At 65.4% G+C, this 12,521-nt stretch overlaps 2 protein-coding genes across 2 annotated transcripts in view; one reads left to right on the top strand and one right to left on the bottom strand.

The window, feature by feature from the left end:
• EMIHUDRAFT_447919 (hypothetical protein) overlaps positions 1 to 796 on the bottom strand; it is a gene marked incomplete at its 3' end in the record, with an annotated part of 4,765 nt that extends 3,969 nt beyond the window's left edge. The window contains exons 1-3 of the mRNA XM_005770414.1: positions 355 to 796; positions 213 to 275; positions 11 to 139 (exon numbers count right to left, since the gene is read on the bottom strand). Of these exons, the coding sequence (XP_005770471.1) occupies positions 11 to 139; positions 213 to 275; positions 355 to 714 (552 nt within the window). The 5' untranslated portion in view covers positions 715 to 796. The remainder of the gene's footprint in view (positions 1 to 10; positions 140 to 212; positions 276 to 354) is intronic.
• Positions 797 to 6,381: 5,585 nt separating this feature from the next.
• Positions 6,382 to 8,250, top strand: EMIHUDRAFT_432252 (hypothetical protein). The gene has a single exon (XM_005770415.1). It carries the CDS (start codon positions 6,421 to 6,423, stop codon positions 8,020 to 8,022), a length of 1,602 nt encoding a protein of 533 aa, XP_005770472.1. The 5' UTR covers positions 6,382 to 6,420; the 3' UTR covers positions 8,023 to 8,250.
• The last annotated feature ends 4,271 nt before the right edge of the window (positions 8,251 to 12,521 follow it).

A 12,521-nucleotide genomic window follows, 5' to 3' on the forward strand; every position in this document is an offset into this window, starting at 1 on the left:
GCTCGCGCACCCTTTTCCGCGCGACCTCGTGCGCAGAGTCGAACTGAAACGTCGCGAGCGGGTGCTCTGCCAGCACGGTGGCGGCGCCGGAGCCTTCGGCGGCGGCGCTGAGTCGCGCCTGCAGCAGCGAGCGACACGCCTGCGGGGGAGGGGGGCGGTGCCGGGCTCAAGGGTGGTGGGGGGGGGGGTCTGCAGCGGCGACGTGCTGGCGCCTCGTAGTACCGCTCCTTGAGCTCCTCCATGCTCCTGGAGCCGGGCAGTCTGTCGTGGATCACCTGCAGGGGGAGGTTCGGGGGAGGTTTGGGGGAGGTGTGGGGGGAGGGGAGGCGGGGAGGCGGGCAGTTCGTGGGTCACCGGCCAGCGCAGGTCAAACTGGCGGCACTTTTCAAACAGCGCGTCCGTCTCCTCCTTCGTCCACGTGGCGTGCTGCAGGACGGTGGCGTACTCAGAGTCGGAGTAGGAGAGGATGCGCACCGTCTTGTTGAAGCGCGCAAACGTGTACGTCGTGTTCTTGTCGTTGTTTTTCTTCCAGTGCCGCAGCCGAAGCGCATCCGTCCGCGCCGCATTCTCAAACGGGCGCCACTCCCACCCGATCAGCCGGTGCTCCTTCTCCTTGAAGCCGTCGGGCGGCGCCGTCGTCGGGACGAGAGGCACCGCCGGAGCGTGCATCGAGTCGCCGTCGTTGTGCAGAAGCGCAAACACCTCGCGGCTCATGCCCTCCGGCTTCTGCACCGACGGCTTTGGCCGACGCGCGGGCGCGGCGCCCGGCTCGTGCTTGCCAAGCCCCAGGATGTCGCGGAAGTCAGACATGTGTGGGTGCACTCACACGGCGCAGGTTCCCCTGCGAGTTGGTGTGGTAGCATCGGCGCCAGACTGTTCTTCACATAAACGCACTGTTCTTCACAGAAAAACAGAAGGACCCAAGACGCACAAGCACAGACAGTCGAGAAGGGAGAGAGACAGCAACGACAGTCAGAAGTCAGCGCTGGGTTCCAGGAAGGCGAATGCGATGACGGCCTCTAGTGTTCTTCACCTTTCTACCTGACCTGACCTAGCGATGCCACGGCGGCTACATGAATGAATGTTTTGGTGACGTCACAACTCCTCTCTATAATCTAAACGAATGTACGATGTCCGCGTCAGGCGCGCGCCGCGAGCCCCGGCTGCTCCTGCGTGAGGCCGCTCTCTAAGTGGTAGTCCGCGGGCGTCTCCACGCGCAGCTCCATCTCCGCGACCGGGATGCCCTCGGCCGGACTCGGACCTGCCGGCACGTCCGCGGACTTGTGCTTCCTGCGCTCGCGCAGCTTTGGCACGTAGACCATCGCGAGGGCGATGAGGGCGAGCGCGCCGAGGATGCTGCCAGAGATGATGATGACGAGCATGGCGCTCTCGGCCGCGTCGCACCAGCCCTCGTGATCCGGGTAGAGCGCCTCGTTGATCTGTTGGCAAGGACCGTCGTCGCAGATGATGTCTCTCCACTCCCAGCAGTTGGGGTGGCAGTCGGACGGATCGTCGAAGCACTCTCCGGGCAGAGCGGGTGGCGGCGAGGGCGGCGAGAAGGGCGGTGCGGGTGGCGAGGGCGGCGAGAAGGGCGGCGAGGGCGGCGAGGGCGGCGAGAGGGGCGGCGAGGGCGGCAAGGGCGGCGAGAAGGGCGGCGAGGGCGACGAGGGCGGTGAGGGCGGCGAGGAGGGCGGCGAGGAGGGCGGCGAGAGAGGCGGTGAGGGCAGCGAGGGCGGCGAAGGTTCGGAGCATCCCGCGATCGCGTTGAGTCTGATGTATTGCGAGGTCTCGGTACCGTCATCATCCGTGAACGTCACGTGTGTGCACTCGCCCAAGGTCAGGTCCTGGTCAAGCATGACGTGCCCAGTGCAGCCGGGCGAATCGTAAAGCTTGACGTTGATTGTGGTGGACGACACGCATGTGTACATCCCGGGATCGTCCGTGCCGGGGCAGTAGCCAGTCAGGATGGCCGCATCTGTGGTCCATACGACAAGGCCGCCGACTTCGGGATCGGGGGTGCTGCATGCGGCGGTGGTGAACGCAGCGGCCTCAAATCCGTATGGTCCGCTCTGCAGACCCGAGACCAGTCCCCCGAGATTGGAGAACGGGTCTCCTAAGTCTCCTAGATTGAAGAATGGGTCGGAGGGTAAGTCTTCTAGATTGAAGTTTTCGAACGCGTCTTGCAGCTCGTCTTGCAGCTGTTCCAGATGGTCCAAAGAGGGGCCGTCGTCGAGATGCCGTCCGCCCTCTGGGGTCGCCTCGCGGGCAAGCCCGTCCGCCAGCCACGTACAAGCGAGGGCTGCGAGAACAAGCGCACGTCTTGAGCCCGCCATTGCCAAGGGGCACGTACGCGCGGTTGTGCGGCGACGTGGAACGCGGAATCTCGGCGGGCAGAGGTGCCAAAGACAAAGATTTTTTTGGCCGCCGACGGTTGGGGCGGGCAGATGGAAAAGAATTTTACAATACAAGCCTCTCTCACAGCACATGGAAAAGAAGTCGAACGCCGTGATACAAACTTAGGCAGAGCCGCCGGCTTGTGTCTACCTCGAATGACGTCTAGCAAATGCGCGCGACCGCGGATCCTCCCGACCCCCCGACCCTATTCATCCTCTCGGCGTTCGTCGCCAGCCGTTTCCACGCCGAGTCGCTTGTGCTCGCATTGTTCTCTGTGCGCTCGCACCACCCTGGCAGCTTCGTCCTCCTCGTGGACCGCGCGTCGCCTCATGCAATCGAGAGAGAAGCGCTCCCTCCGCGGCTACGAGATGGGCTGCGGGTGCTGCCGCTGCGGCCGCCTGTGGGCTCGCCAAACCAAAGAGAGTACGGCGCCTATGCAGCAGCCCTCAACCTCCTGCGCGAAGCCCGCGAGGCAGGTTGGCGAGTTCGTGACTTTGACGCCTTTGTCTTTATGCAAGCTTCCATCGTGCTGACCGAGCCGCTGCCGCTGCAGCGCGGTACGGACTCTGCTCCATCTTGCTCCATCCGACCGCTCGGCGCGCTCGCGTGCCCACCAAGCTTCGAGTGCCACCCCTTACAAGAGGGGTGGAAGTATCACGAGATACGTACGTACCTCACGGGAGTCGGCCTACGCGGCAACGGCTCAAATGCGGCACTGTCAGCGCCTTCTGTTTGGCACAACTCGTTCGTAGCGAATCGGGAGGGTGTGCGCTCAATGCTGCTGTCAGGCAGGCATCGGCGGCCACCGGCTGGCGGCTCGAACGCCTTCGACCATCCGCGCCTCGGCGTGTCCAAGTTCTGTAGCGAGCAGCTGACAGGGGAGATAGTCAAGGCGCTCACAGGCTCCGCCAGCTGCGTGCGCGGGCTGCCGTGGCGCAGCACCTCCCGGCCATTCTACCGGTTGCACGGCAGTGATTTTCGCGTCGTCCTCCCCGCCGACGTCGTCCTCTCGTCGGTGCTAAGGTTCGCCGATGGCAACTTGGACGGCTCTGTCTCGCGCAGAGAGCTCCTGGTCGCAATCAAGAGTGACTTTGCTGCATGGCGAGAGTTGTGGGGCGCGGCGTGCCTGGCATTCCCGATCGCGTCAGAACCCGCCGTCGCCGCCTTCATAGCTGGCGACAGCGCAAAAGGAGGACGCGGTCCGCCGCCGCTGCCCGGAGGCGTCCAGCTTGAGCGGGAGTTGCAGCTTGCCCGTCAGCTCCGAAGGAACCGCACGGGCGATCCGCGATGCGATGCGCTCTCGCTCGCAGCTTTCTGGGCAGACGAGTCGGCCGCCATCCTCGGCCGCCTGCCATCGTCGAGCCGTCTCATGGACTTTCACCGCGCAGGATGGCTGAATGACGAGCACGCCACACCATTCAAGGATCCGCTTACAGAGCCTCCCGGGGCAGGCTACTGGGGCAGACTCGCCCCCACAAAGCCAGCCAAGAGGAGCGGGGGCCCTCACGCAAGGCCGCCGGAGCGGCCGCAGCCTCACGCAGCAGCTCTGAGGGCCCTCGAGCAGTACGCCAGCAGATTTACCCGACGGCTCTTTAGCCTCGCTGACGCCGACAGGGACGGTACACTCTCCTTCACCGAGCTCTCTGACGCCAGTAGCGGCGGTCACTTCTTCGCCCCCCTCCTTCTCCCCTCCTGCCTCGAGCTGCCGCGCTTCTCCCCCCAACCCACCGTCGAGGGCTCCTCCGCGGCAGAGGTCTCGCGAGCGCGGGGCGGATCGGCAGCAGCGGACGACTACTGGTCCCCCACAGGCTGGCCTAGTTTATATGGAGCGAAGCTGCGTAGCGTCGATCTCGAGGCGCGACTCTCACGCACAATGAACCAGCCCAAAGGGGACTGGAGAGATGGACGCACCAGCGGGCTCGTGATCAAAACGCTCACAACCTCGGCTCTCTTTTACCTCCGCTGGTCTCTCGCGGCCCTGACAGAACGCAGTATGGCAAGTCCCCATATGAATAGGAGATGCAGTAGCTTGCCCTTTCTCTCAGGCGTCAGATGATGATTTTGAAGATACTTGATGAGTTGAGAATGAGCTCATCAGTTTGAATGAGGTTTTCGATCAGAGACGCCCAAAAGTTTAGCATGGCAGGACCGAGCACCGAGGCGGTGGAGGCGAACTGCGGCCGGAGGCACGCGGCAAACTCTTCGCGCTGAAAAGTTTCGCTCCGGGCGCCCTCCCCCTCTCCGGCGTTGAGACGATGCCAACGACGTGCATACTCGCCGCGCTCGTCCTCGCGGCTGCCCTTGGTCCGGCCGCCGCTGTCTTGCCTTGCCTCCCGATCTCGGAAGACCACGTGCAGTGGACCCTCGACAAGATTGCCAAGGCGCAGATCATCACCTCACCGTGGCCGCACGTGCAGATTGAGGAGTACTTGCACCCACAGGTGTACGCGTGCGCGATCCATTACTGGCCAGAGGATCCGGAGTGGAGGATCCGCAAAACGTCCCAAGACGGAGTGGGGACGCGGCCCAACCGAACCGCGATCGACCTGGAGAACTTCTTCCACAACTACAACTATCGCCGGGCGGTGGAAGAGAATGTTCAGCCATTGAGGAATGGGTACTCGGCGCTGTCGTCGAGGAACACGATCGACTTTTGGCGGGACTACAAGGCGAAGATTGGTGGCGAGAACGCCCTCGCCGTGACCAATGCCTGGCTCAACAAGTTCGAGAAGACGCTCTCGGTGCGCCCACTGCTAAAGGATATCTGGCAGGCGATGGGCACATATGTTGAGAACCACACGGTGGCGCAGCGTGGCTCGCTGCACTGGGACGAGGCGGGCTACTCTGTCATGCCCCACCTGGACACGGCGTCCACGTGGATCGTCACGTTGCTACAGTACATGCCGCAGTGGGACGAGCTCGAGCTGATGAGGGACCAGGGCACCCTGCTAGTGAAGCGGTGAGGGCCGGCCCCGCTCCCAACGCGCGCCACCCCAAATGGAACCCAGATGTGATTGCCTGCGACACTGAGAGAGAATCGATCCCCATTGAGCTGTTCTATCCACTCCACTCATAGGTGGGAGCCCGACGATCAGCAGCGGCACTTCGAGAGCGGGGGGCGGCCGCTTCCCATCTGGGACAAATGGAACAACAAAGTCGGCCCCATGCATGGCCCGTTGCGCACCACGCAGTACGAGCTCAAGGCCAAGACTGCCTTCATCCCAAACTCGATCCTTGCTTTTGCGCCGTGCGACTCGTCGTGGCACGCGGTCGAGGAGGTCAGGGAAGGTTACCACCGCAAGGTGATGGCAACTTACATTGAGTGGGGGCCCGGCAAGGAGCACCGCCTCGCAAACGAGACCGCCTTCGACCGAGTTGGCCACTCCATCCCCCCGGGCGAGTGCATGATCTGACGCGCCCCTCTTTTGGAGGTACGACCTTCGTATCACGGTGTTCCAGACGAAGTTTTTGTAATGTGAGATTTTGACCATTTTGTGAACGCACCACTCACAATCCCATGTGTCCTCATAACCTCCTATCTAGATCCTGCCACACGTACTCCAGCATTACTGGGAACACGTCCCGTCGCTCGCATTGCGTAGCGGGTAGGCCTCGTCGCATACTAGGCAGTACCGGCGGGGTGTGTTTCTTGGGACCAAGGGAAGGCGTGCCCCTTGTGGATTAGTGCCGAGCGCGCTGATGCGCCCAGAGGGGGTCATCCGGCTCTTGCTCAGCATGTAGTCATTCGGCAACAGGTTGAACCCGCCGCTGCAGCGAGAGAGATTTTAGCAATACAAAATGTGTTTGTGTTGATCGCCGCGCATGTAGAAGCCGCGGGTGGCGAGCAAGGCGGTTGCGGACGGCCGATCTGCGATGAGTTTGTGGAGTTTCTCTTTTTTCTTACGGACATTTAGGAAAGAAATCTTTATCGGGCAAGAAGAATACGAAAGAAATTCGTCCTTGGACGTCCCAGCCAAAGTGATCCTTCCGCGCTCAAAGGAAGTGCCCGACAGAGCGCGCTCTGGCATGGCCCGCGTCGTGCCGCTGTCACCACCGCCACCTCCACCGCCGCCGCCTCCGCTGCCTCCGCTGCCTCCGTCTCCGCCCACGCAGCCGCCGCAGCCGCCGCAGCCGCCGCTGCCACCGCACCCGCCGCCGAGTCCTCCGATCCCTCCCTCGCCGCCTTCGCCGCCTCCATCGCCGCCCTCACCGCCGCCGCCGCCGCTCTTTCGCTGCCACGAGATGCCGCCGCTCACTGTGGCGATAGCCAACGTCATCGTGGCGACCTTCATGGCCGAGCACCCTCTCTCGGCGCTCGCTCCGCCTCCCGAGGGCGTGGAGGTGAACACTTACGCCCTCACGACGAACGTCTATCGAGCAAACAACACGCTCGAAAGCTTCAGCTACGAGGGCATCAAGCTCTACGGCTGCGAGCGCGACGGGATCGAGCGCGAGCGGTCGTGGTTTGAGCGCTTGCTCGACGCCACGCCTGATGCCCTGAGCGACGTCTGGGGCGTCGCCCCCGCCTCTGTCAAGGACCATTACCTGCCAGACGCGATTCGAATGGAAGTGACCGGTGTGCGCTTCACCGGTACACTCAAGTACCACGTCACTCAGCTCGGGATTCCGGCCGGCAGCGGCGACCTCCGCTACGAGGCGGGAGGCACGATCGTGTACGACGACATCTCGATTCGGATGTCGGACATTGAGGCGGACCGCGGCGCGGCCGGCAGGCCTGTCCGCTGTGGAGGCACCGTCCAGATGATGTCCCTCAACTACACCGGCCCCTACCACGGCTCCGAGTGGATGTACATGGGCAACTCTCCCCTCCGGCCAGACATGATGGGCTTTATCTGCGACGGCCACGAGACGGAGAACCACAACCCCCTCTCGACAGGCTGGCACTGGGTCGGCCCGGGACCGCCCCCGACCGGCCTGCTGGCAAAGTCGAGGGAGAGCCTGCAGGAGAAGTGCGCGCTCGCGACGCCCGTCGAGCGCCTGCTTGGCTTCTGCGTCTTCCCGTGGGCGTGGCCTCAGGCGATGGTGCGACTGGCAGAGATGCGCCCGGGGGCGGCGACCGCGGTGCTGGGCTTCTACTGCGTCCTCCCGGCGGCCGTCTGGCTCGGCGTCATCTGGTGCTGCTGCCGGCGATCGCGCCCCGCAACGGCCCGTGCGGCGACGCACCACTCTCGCACCATGCGCCCGTCCGAGTCGTATGAGCCGGGCGCGCGAGACAGCTCCAAGGCGCCGCCCCCGTTCGTGCGCATCCCGTCGGAGGCGCCGGTGGGCGTCACCGTGGTGTGGTTCGTCGGCGCTCTCGTGAGCAAGTGGCGCCGCGGCAGCTCGCGCGCCGTGTCGCGCAATCCGTCGCAACAGTCGGTGACGAGGCAGTCGGCGACGAGGCGGCCGCTGCTCCGTGAGATGAGCGACGAGGTGGGAGCCGCGAGCTCTCGCCCCGCCGGGCCGACATGCGGACCGGCCCTCACAGCGCTGGTGGCCGAGCAAGAGAGGGAGCCGGCGCAGCAGCTGCTCCGGGGCTGCGGCCACGCCAGGCAGCGAGCGTCGCAGAAGCCGTCGGCTGTGACCATCGACATCGACCGCGACAGTGCGAGCGAGATGCAGGTCTAGACCACAGAGCCAACCCGGATACGTTCTTGCATGTTGATCTTCTGTGGCCTGGAGTACTCTGCTTTACGTGTATGTTCCTCCGTTCAGTGCGGCGGTTTGTTCAATGTAGCTGCCTGTGTTGTCGTGTTGTGCCCGTGATCGGTGTGCGTGATGTGATGTCGTCGGAGTCTTCAGTCTACGCTTGGCGCCCTCCGTTACCGCCCTCGTACCAAGTTTGTGACGTACGGCATCGCGCCGATGCTCACGCCACTCCGCTGGCGCTGCGGCAGCTCCTCTCCGGCCCACAAAGAGTGAAACTGAAAGTCGCCACAAAACCTCGATCGAGAAGCTCCGCCCCGGCGCGCCGGCCCCGCGCAGCCTCCCCCGCGCGCCGCGGCGCCGACCGCCCCGGTCGAGGCGAACAAGGGGTGCCTCGGCGGGTCGTCAGCAAAGAGCAGCCCGCCCGCCCGCCGTACATGAGGACCGGCACAGCCCAGCCCGCCGAGGCTCGCTCTCCCAGCTGCCACGCGCGCGAGGTCGTCGCATGACTCGAGCGCTGAAGCTCATGCAGCCAAACGGCAAGGTGGCACCCGCCAGGCACCGGCTCTGCTAGATGGACATAGCCCAGTGATGCATGGCGCTCACGCCGCGGCACTCTATTGGATGCGGATCGCCGCCCTAAGCTCGAGAGCGTTGCGCGTCGCAGGCGCCGGACTGCTGCGTAGCGCGAGGCATGCAAGTTTGTGCAGCTGGGCCAGGAGGGCAGGGAGGCGGCCAGGTCCTCCCCAACGCACGCTCGACGCCTAGCCTGTTGCGCCGCGTGCGCGGTACTCCAGCTGACGCTCGTTGCTGCCCTCGGAACGAGCCTCGCTCCCGCCTCTCTGCGCTCCCTCCTCCCTTCCCGGCTCCCTCCCCCGCCGCAGCTTCCTACGCCGCCGCAGCCGCCGCCGCTGCTCCCGCCGCCGCTGCCGCCTTGGCTGCCGCCGCCATCCCCGCCGCCGCCGCGTCCTCCCCCGCCGCCCTGCGGCCAGTGGTGTGGCCTCCGCTTCCGCCAGCCTCCGTCCCTGCCATGCGGTGTCCTGCTGTATGCCAACCCTCGCGGTCCGGGCGGCGAGGTCTCGGCCAGGCGAGGGGCCTGCTATAGACACACACCTCAAGGCAGTTCGAAGGCCGTCATGCACGTCTATACGCACCTCTCGCCCTCTTTCTTCGGCCCACCCGTTGCCAACTCTCCTCCCCACCTCTCCATCAATCTCACCCCGCGACCTGCCGCCTCCCGCTCGTCCAGCCTGCGTCAGCTCGGCGAGGGGCTCGGCTGGCCGTACTACGAGGCGGGCGACGCGGTGGACGACGAGGGCTGCGCGTCCGCCTCGCGACGGCCGCCGCGAGGCGGCAGCCGGAGGACAACCTGGGTGCGAGCTAGATGTACCGAGACACACAAACGCCGGACGCGCTCAGCATGACCGAAGCGTGGCATAATTGCCGTGAGCCAGCGCGAGATGGTTCGCGTGTAGGCGTGCGTGCTGAGCAGCGTCCGCTCTCAGCTGCGGGCGGGACGGTCACCCCGCATGCTCATCGAGACGCACCGCAACCTCAATGCGCGCCGGCTTGGACTGATTGCGGATCCCGGCTTCCACGCTTCCGTGATCCGCCCGCTGCAGTCAGCCTTGAACGGCAGCAAGGCCGGCTGCCGCCTCGTCAGGGCCATCTCTCTTTCCGACGGCGCGTCGCACGTCGCGGCGAGGGCGGCGGCGTTCCAGGTGCCGGCGGGTGATTACGCCGATTTTGCAAGCCGCTGTCCCAACGACCAGGTCGCCTTTGTCAGTGGCGGGCGCAACGCCTCCCACCTGAGGACAGCGAGAGAGCTCCTCACCAGCACCTACGACCTCGTCGGCAAAGCCTCGAACCCCGCCGGCCTTCTCGACGCTTTGCGGCGGCTGCTCCGGTGGCCACTCTGGGCGCAGCTTGCCACCACGGCGACGGCGGGCCCTGCAGCCGGCCCTGCTGCGCCGCCCTTCTCCCTGAGCGAGGACGAATGGGCCACGCTGCGGGCCAGGGCCGGCTCGACGATGCACTCCTCGCCGCCTTTTGCGAGAGTGAGCTCGGCTGCGCCCCTGGCCGAAGTGCGGTGCGCGTCTTGCCATGCTCTGATCTGTAACATCCGTGGCCGCCTCCCTCGCCGCCGGCGCCGCCTCCCCCGCCCGCGCGGTGCGTGGGCTCCGGCGAGTGCCTAGGGAAGCTGACGAGCCAAAAAAAAGTGCTCGGCGATGCTGCGCGACCCGGAGCACAAGTTTCGTGGTTACTGCCAGGGCCTCGCTAACGTGTAGACAGCGTCGACTCACGCCTCCACGGTTGAGCATAGGCGGGCTACTGCCATGGCACCGGCTGGAGCACCGACTGGCCCGGCAGCGCGTGCGCGGGGCGGTGTGTGCTCCACTGCAAACCCTCCCTGCTTCCCATGCCTCGGCCACATGTCGGCCGAAGAATCCATTCGAATGCCGGTCGACTCGCGGGGCCCTTAGGTTCAACATCCTCCGCACGTCGGGGTACGACTTTTGCCGCAACGTGGAGTGGATGGTTTGCGCGGCGGGAGGTGAGGTCGCCCGTGATCGTCCGAAGTGAAGCGCGCGTGTGTGTGTGCACCACCCCGCGCGCTCTGAGACGCTGTCGTTGCCAGGTCACGCCGGAGTGGGCAACGGCGATATCATCTTCACGCACAAGCCGAGTGCGCTCGATATTGGCCTCCTGAACGACCACGACGGCTACCACGAGAACGACCTGTACTACCTGGAGGTGTGCGCGCTGAACGAGCTGTGCGGTAACTACGAGGAGATCTTTCGCGCGGAAGTGGGGGAGACATTCCGGTGCAGAGTGGACGCGGAGAGGTGGGCAGCCGCCGCGGTGCGCGGAGGACTTGAGAGCGTTCGGGTGAGGTGCAGGTGGAGAGAAGCTCTGGTCTTTCGACGAGTTTGCTTTGGTTTGTGTCAACCGGTACATGTAAACGAAATATCCTGACTCGTCTAGACGTGGAGTCGCGAAGGTGGTCGCCCCTTGCCCTACCACCTTGACGCTTGCTTGAGAAGTGGTGGAAAAAGACGAAAGTGTACCTGGACTTTACCTTCTCAAGAGGCGAGCCACCGTGTGCAACTTGCGGTCTTCAGCACACATTGCGATTCTTTGCGCGCCCGTGCTAAGAGACGCCATCTTTCTTTTTCTCGCGACATACATGTCCAGTACGCCGCGCCGCCGCTCGCGCCGCCTCGCCACCGCCGCCACCGCCGCTCCCTCGCCAGACACGCCGCCGCCCATCCGCCTCCTCGACCTCCCCACGGACCTCCTCGTGCGCGTCGTCTCTCGCTGCGACCCCCTCGACATCGCTCGCGTCGCGGCCGTCTCGCTCCTCTTTCACGCCTCGCTTGCGGTGGAGGGCATCCGCTTGTGGGCGCAAGAGCGCGGCTTCGAGCTGCCGGCGCAGCCAGAGGGCGAGAGCTGCGCCGTGCGGTGGCTGTGCTTGTCTGCGCTGCTTTGCGAGTCCAACCCGCCGGCGAGGGCGGCGGCAGGCGAGCGGCACAGCCTTTTCATCGACGGCGAGGGGCGGCTCTCGTCGTGCGGCAGGGCGCCGGATCACGTCGCAGGCCTCCTTGGCCACGGTGAGGGCGTGACGCGGCTCAACACGCCGGCCCGCCTCACTTCTCCGCTGGCCGTTAGCGTGTCGGCAGGAAGCAGCCACAGCCTCGCCCTCACCACCGCCGGCGCTGTCTGGAGCTGGGGCTTTGGAGGCGACGGCCGGTTGGGCCACGGCAACGAGCAGCGCCAGCTGCTGCCGAAGAAGGCCGAGGCCTTCGCTGGCCAGCGCGTCGTCGCTGTGTCGGCTGGAGCCCGCCACAGCCTCGCCCTCGCCGCCGACGGCTGCGTCTGGAGCTGGGGCGCTGGAGGCTTTTGCCAGTTGGGCCACGGCGACCTGCAGAACCAGCTGCTGCCCAAGAAGATCGAGGCCTTTGCTGGCCAACGCGTCGTCTCCGTGTCGGCTGGAACATGGCACAGCCTCGCCATCACTGCCGACGGCGCCGTCTGGAGCTGGGGCGCTGGAGGCGACGGCAGGTTGGGCCATGGCGACCAGCAGAACCAGCTGCTGCCCAAGAAGATCGAGGCCTTTGCTGGGCGGCGCGTCGTCGCTGTCTCCCCTGGACTCGGCCATAGCCTCGCCCTCACCGCCGACGGTGCTGTCTGGAGCTGGGGCTGGGGCTTCTATGGCCAGCTGGGCCACGGTGACGAGCAGAGCCAGCTGCTGCCCAAGAAGATCGAGGCCTTTGCTGGTCGGCGCGTCGTCGCCGTGTCGGCTGAAGCCGCCCACAGCCTCGCCATCACTGCCGACGGCGCCGTCTGGAGCTGGGGCACTGGAAGCTACGGCAGGTTGGGCCACGGCGACCAGCAGAGGCAGCTGCTGCCCAAGAAGATCGAGGCCTTTGCTGGCCAGCGCGTGGCCGCTGTCTCGGCTGGAACCCACTGCCTCGCCCTCA

Source organism: Emiliania huxleyi, assembly GCF_000372725.1.
Source record: "Emiliania huxleyi CCMP1516 unplaced genomic scaffold EMIHUscaffold_4, whole genome shotgun sequence".
Lineage (NCBI taxonomy): Eukaryota > Haptophyta > Isochrysidales > Noelaerhabdaceae > Emiliania > Emiliania huxleyi.